The sequence below is a fragment of the Mesitornis unicolor genome, unplaced genomic scaffold, assembly GCF_000695765.1.
Source record: "Mesitornis unicolor isolate BGI_N332 unplaced genomic scaffold, ASM69576v1 scaffold42514, whole genome shotgun sequence".
NCBI lineage: Eukaryota > Metazoa > Chordata > Aves > Mesitornithiformes > Mesitornithidae > Mesitornis > Mesitornis unicolor.
In genome coordinates this window covers 10,177-16,721 of record NW_010181543.1, presented here as the reverse complement: position 1 = coordinate 16,721, position 6,545 = coordinate 10,177, and the positions used below count along the sequence as shown (strand labels likewise).

General features: G+C 34.3%; 1 protein-coding gene across 1 annotated transcript in view; it reads left to right on the top strand.

Annotated features, from left to right (window-relative positions):
* LOC104539835 (protein phosphatase 1 regulatory subunit 42-like) overlaps positions 1-5,908 on the top strand; it is a gene marked incomplete at its 5' end in the record, with an annotated part of 8,713 nt that extends 2,805 nt beyond the window's left edge. Inside the window, 3 exons of the mRNA XM_010183460.1 lie at positions 3,003-3,120; positions 4,371-4,499; positions 5,766-5,908. Of these exons, the coding sequence (XP_010181762.1) occupies positions 3,003-3,120; positions 4,371-4,499; positions 5,766-5,908 (390 nt within the window). The remainder of the gene's footprint in view (positions 1-3,002; positions 3,121-4,370; positions 4,500-5,765) is intronic.
* Positions 5,909-6,545: the final 637 nt, after the last annotated feature.

Here is a 6,545-nt window from a genome sequence, read left to right as displayed (position 1 = left end):
AGGAATTATATGGAATTTGTGCAAAAGAGGGAAATGTGAAAGGCATAAGAAATGCATTAAATACAATCTTCTCATGTAGACTTTCCTCACTTCTTAATAATTAGTATAATTATTTTATATCAAACATTTATCTGTTTTTTTCACGTTATTATAAAAACCCATGCTCCCTTGCTTTTCAGCAATGCCATGTTGATTTCAGCATAGTTGAAAATTAGGGCTAGTAAATGCAAGCACTGAAGGTTGTAGCTAATTCAGGGCATTGTTAGCATAATTAACAGACATCAAGGCTTGTGACCTTGTTTCACATGACTGAAGTTTATACAATGCAGTCTGAACAGTAGACAGAACAAAATTAAGTAGTTTTTCTCAATCCATGCAAAATAACTTCCTATGACTAGCTACTACATGTTAAAAGCATATTTTAGGCCATTTATCAAGAATATCATTAACTTTTATAGAGTTGGCTTTTCTTTGTTTTCTGTTGCTTGTTACTTCATTTATTTATCCCATTGAGCGTCTGGTTTACTTTAGTCGGGTTCACAAGGACTTCTAGGCTGCAGTAGATTTGGGTTGGAATACTAAGGGAATTTTTTTTTTTAAATATTCCTATTTAAAAACCCCACAACTATTAATGTTTTTAAAAAGCCAAAATATCAATCATTTATTAATTACATTAGTTTTGGGAAGATTATGACTTGTGTGAGTATTGGGATAGAGATCTAAAAGATATCTTGAAATACCTACAAAAATCTCTATTTCCTGAGTCTTTAATTTATTCAACCTCTGCCCAGTATTGATTATGACAGGAGGATATCACAAAAGATGGATTCATTCACTTCAGAATTGAGTCAGGAACAAGAGAAAAATTATAGATTTTCTCCAATAGATTATGACAGGTAGTCAAAATGGTGACAAATTGCTGTCTGTAAATGTAGTTAGGGCAGTTGGACTAGACATTTCCGATAAAAACTGGAGCATACTGGTCAAATAGCAATTCTTAAATGGCCATCGTTAATTGGTAAAAACGTTATAGCCAGCACTACAGCTGCCTACTAAGGAACTTGCCCTTCCCCCTTAATCCCGCCCCGATGGAATATAATTTGCTCGTCAGTATTTTGGAGCAGACCCCAAAGTGATAGCATGACATGATCATTTATCAAACGGAGACTGCCCAGAAGAGTGTCTGGTCCCTTTAGTACAGCTTATTGAAAGGCTGGGAAGTGAAAGCACTTTATTAGAGACAGGAAGGCAATGAACAACTAGAGCGTATCGAAAGGGTAATCATATTTCAGCACAGGATTAGTGTGCTCTTAGATAAACATACACTGGAGTAAGCACGTTCTGGGTCATTTATCAAGTAAGTAACAGCTAACAAAAATCTACAGGTCTCTTTGTACACATTCGTCAAAGTTAAACTATACTTTTTTTTTCAGTAATAGACAATTTTGTGTTGCAAAACTATCTAAAAAATTCTTTCTAGTGAAATCTAGAACATGTTACAGATTTCAATTATGATGCCTGAATGCTCGGGTAGAATAAATAAATAAACTTGCTAAATGCTATTTATTTTTTAATAAACCTGGCCTAAAATATTTTTCACCTAAATTGTTGTGTTTGTGATTAAATGTTAGCACCTAAACTGTGGAGGTTATCAGATTGTTATTCTGATACATGCTGATAAAGCTTTACTGTGTAACATTATTAGATTTATCACCATTTCTTCATGTGGACTGCTCCTCAGAGTTTCATGCATTGTTTTATCAGGCTTGCTCCTCACAGAACCAGGCTTTTGCTCTCGGTTCTTCTGAAAAGACATTATAATCACTGGATAACAATAGGTGATATCAGCATCGTCATCAATAGATGAAAAATTACATGGTTTGGAGGTGTGAGGCTGTGCTGCCACTTCCTCTTCCACGTGATTCTTCTAAACATGTACATATTCCCATGTATATAAAACCATGTAATATTCCCAGGAGAATTTTCTACCAAGTGTGTAAAGCCTGCAAAAACATAATTCTCCTTGCTTGTGTTACCTAGGTGACTCCTAAATTTGAAGGAGCCAGGAGATACCTACATTGCTAGATACTTCTTTATTGGGACCAAGCTACAAAATTCTACAGACTTGGCAGATTCGAATCTGTCACATCATGATTAGTAGACTTTTTCCAAATTGCTACAACTGTAGAACATAAATTCTCTCTTATTGCATTTATATAGATTGTTTTGAATTCCTGCTCAAGCTTTTCATACTTATAAGGAAGCCTATCAAGAATGACAGTTAAGTGAAATTTTGAAAAGAAACTATTTCAGAAAGTAGGGTATCTGAGTAGAAAAGACCAATCTGCTAAGCTTTGCATCCTTTTAGCTTGAATTTATTGTATTTAAAAGACAGCAGAAGTTTCATCTAGGTCATACTGCCCTTGGGTAACCAGACAGAAACCCAGATGGAGAAAGGTATATTTCAAAAATTTCACTATTTGGGCCAGTACTATAACTGACCACCCACAGTTACGTAGAGGGGGATTACTGTTTCTCCTGTAAAATGCACACACACACACACACACACACACATATATATATATACACTCATTTATCTATATATAAAAAGAGCAAGTGGAGCAGAGGGGCAGAATCACCTCCCTTGACCTGCTTAATAAACATCCATTTTATATAACACAGGGGTTTTTTACTGGTAATTTCTCAGCTTTAAGTGCTTATAAGTAGGATTGTAGTGGTAATTTCCCGTAGCTGGCATTACTATATACTTTTCCAACTGCATCACCATTTCTTCTGTGCAATTATAATACATTCAGGGAATTCTACACACCACTCTATTTGAAAATGCACATTCTTAATGTACATATTAATACTTGAATAGTCTCATTGAAGTTATTTCTGTGTGCAGGACTTGGGCCTGGCTGAACAAACAGCGTTACTATTGAATTTTACTCTGCAAGGGGAAAAATAATCACAGTGTTCTGTTCTTATATCATTTGCAGGATTTGGAGGATGCATTAAAGAAATGGACAAAGCTATGCAGAATGGAACTTATAGGAAACCCTATCTGCCGGAAACCAAAGTACAGAGACAGGATTGTAGTACAGTCACAAACTTTAGGTAAAAAAACCAATAGTGAGCCCCAAAACTCACCAATAAACCTGTTTTAGAAAATGACTGATACATGGTTAGTTCTTGAATTGCACTATGTATGTAAACACAATTACTGCCACAGATATTTATGTCAAATGATAAATTTAAAATTTTTATACAGGTAATGTAGCTAAAACTGCCCATGTGGTCAACTGCACAGTGTTGTTTAGCTATTGCTATTAATTTTAATCATTTGTTTTAGTAATGGATGATTAGTGAGATTGTTATAAGACAATAAGACTTTTTTGTGTTCATATTGCAGATGTTGTGAAACTGATTTTCAAATATATGTTTAGTCTACTGCCCTGTCAGCCTGTAATAGTGGCTTAGGTGTTTCATTTGTACAGTTCATACCTTGCTGTGTTTAATTTTGTTACATAACATTTGTCCTTAAAAGCAGTTTACACTTATGTTATAAATGTATTTGTTAATCTTAACCTTAATGTGGTGCCGTTTACATTATTATTTTGAGATAATTCTAGCATAAAAGGAAGAAACTTAGTCTTCTATATGAAAGTATTCATACTGTAGAAACCAGTAAAAATATTCAGCTAATTTTTTACTTTTTTGGATAAAGGTGGCAATTATCTAAAAAGTTTTAATTACAGAACTTGTTTTTCTTTTTTTCTGAAAATACCAAATATTTGCCATAAAGAAAAAGAAAAAGCCTGTCTGCACAATGAAAATAACAGTGCCTCAGGAGAGTTCTAATGCAACCTAATTTGTGGCCAAATGAGGTATTTCATTTGGTCTGACTCAAAGTTGCAGATGCAACCAAGGAAACCTAGAGCATAAACTTTATGGCATCCAAGTGAGCAAAGTTAACCTTAAAAAGCCAAATCTGTCTGTCTTCATGATCAATAGGATTCCTTGATTGCTAAGACATGCAGTTTGTTTCTTTTAACCTGAATTTCTGCATCTATATATATCTTGTGTTAGAGTATGGCTTTTCTTCAGAACTTTCTATAACGTGTTGCACGTCAGCTAGATGTGAATGTATATACTTTTCTTTGAAGTTATAAAAATAAAAGATACTTTCTTAAGATGTGTCAACACACTCTTGCAACTTATTAAAATATATCAAGCTTTTTTACCAAAAAAAGTACAAAAAGTATTTGAAAAGAGCAAATCTAGAACCAGTACACATTGCATACAGCTTTTTACAGCCTTTTAGTTAGCTCTGGGTATCACAGAATACGTCGCCTTCTCTTTGACAGAATCCCTTGATGGGAAAGAAATTAAAGAAATGGAAAGACGGTTCCTAATGAATTGGAAAGCCTCCAAAGCTGCCAGGGAAAAGAACAAAGAACGAACGACAAATGAACATGCAGCCTATCTACATTTTTGTAAGAAAACTAATAAATTACTTCATGATTATTTGCAATATTATAGAAACAATAAAATAGCAGCTAACAGAAGATACACTAGGAATGAGACCTGTCCTGGTGGTGAGACCAAAACACAGGAGTAGAAGATGAAATTTTCCAATATAAAATTTAATTTTAGTTCATGTGGTGGTTTTTTCCTTCCATCCCAGTCTCACAGAATTATGAAAAGGAGTAGCTGGTATATTTTGAATGTTTGTAAATACTCATTATTGCTTTCCATATTGAAAAAAAATAAATGTTGGGCATTCTAGAATAAATATCCATGAAATACATCAGACTTTACAAATCTATTTGTTGGTACTTATTTATTCTTTGTAAATTGCCAGTCCTTCTAAAGGCCTTCACAAGATACCTGTCTAGGAGAAGTAGAAGTTTTAAACTTAGAAAAGGAAAAAAAAAAGTCTTGGAGGAAAAAAAGCCTTAAACCTAAAAGAAAAGGGAACATGTTCTTGAAGCAGGAAATTAAAACAGTTTTGAAAATCAAGCAAAACCTGAAATAAACTTTGAGTTAAGAAAAAAATGGTGGGGTGGGGGTTGTTGTTGTTGTTATAGAGTTGACTGCAGATTAAAACATAAATGGCTTAACAGCATGTCTTGCCATCTTGCAGGATTTGGAAACAGACATTAGACTGCAAAATACTCAAAATTATTTGAATGACCATGTTTATAAAATAAAATTGGTGGCAGTTATATTGCTGCTTTCAGAAGATAACTGTGATATACTTGGGGGAGAGAGCATGCTCTTCATAGCCGTACTATCCCAAGTTGTTAATTCATGAAATCTCATGCAGACCAGTTATTTTTTAAGCCATTAAGTGAAAAGCACTCAGCCTGTCAGCCTCAGCCCCAACAAAGTTGCAGCCTGCTCTGTGTTTGGAAGCTATATATGAATGGCAATGGATCTGAAAGTATTACTCTGTCTTATGAATAACTACTGATCTAAGGAGGTGCTCTGTAACCTAATTTACTTCCTTTCAAATAAATACCTAAATGGGAATACCTGCTGTAATAGTCACCTTCATCAGTGTTTGCAGCACTTTCCATAAATTCATGCAAAGTTTTCCATTCTCAAATATCAAATTTGAGGCATTTTACCTTAAGGCTTATTACAGTGTTCTCTACAACAAGATATATTGGAACCTGTGATCAGTCATACTGAATATTCAAATAGATACGGTTTGACTTGGGATATTGAATTAATCCTTTTTTCTTTGTTTTCTGCAGCTGACTTTGAAACACCTTATCCTGTTCTTCCCTTTCACTACAGTTCATCTGTGAAAGAAAAACCAAATTTTTTAGTTTTGTTTGAGACTCACAAAGTTAAAAGAAAACCTCTGCCAAGAATCTTGGGAAAAAAAATCAGATGAAAACTCAGGTATGTTTCTCAGACTTCTTCCTCTTAGTTCTGTTGGTTATTGCTTGTACAGCTTTTACTGAATCAGGTGGAAAATGAGTACATGAAGATAGAATTTCATCTGAAGTCAGTTTTGGGGTTTTATTAACCATGTTATATTTGTTGTCTTCATTTCTTTGAAAGACAGGATAATAGATTTCAGTTTCTGGTTAAAAATCAGTAGAGTAGCTAATAGCAATAACTTTACTCCGGTGTTGTAGTTTCTGTCATAGGCATTTGATTGTAAACTTCCACAAAGGCAAAATAATATCAAAGTTAATTCTTGGAAGTACCATTACGGTCATCAACGTTGGTGAAGGTTGATCCCATGCACACAGTCATATGCAGAAGGAGAAACAATCACTTTTCGTTGTTATAGCTCACTTCTAATAGACACGTTCCAGTGTAGTGTATACTTGATTAACATCTTCCTGTAGCATCAGCTCAAGACCATCAGGGTAATCAGGAAAGAAAATTTGATGTGTGTGCCTTACAGACATTTAGACATTTCATGAATGTAAACAATCCAGAGTTCAGCACATGTATTCCTTACTCACATAAGCAGCGTTGTGAACTCTAATGTAACTGTTTGTGGAAATAATATCTGCTCA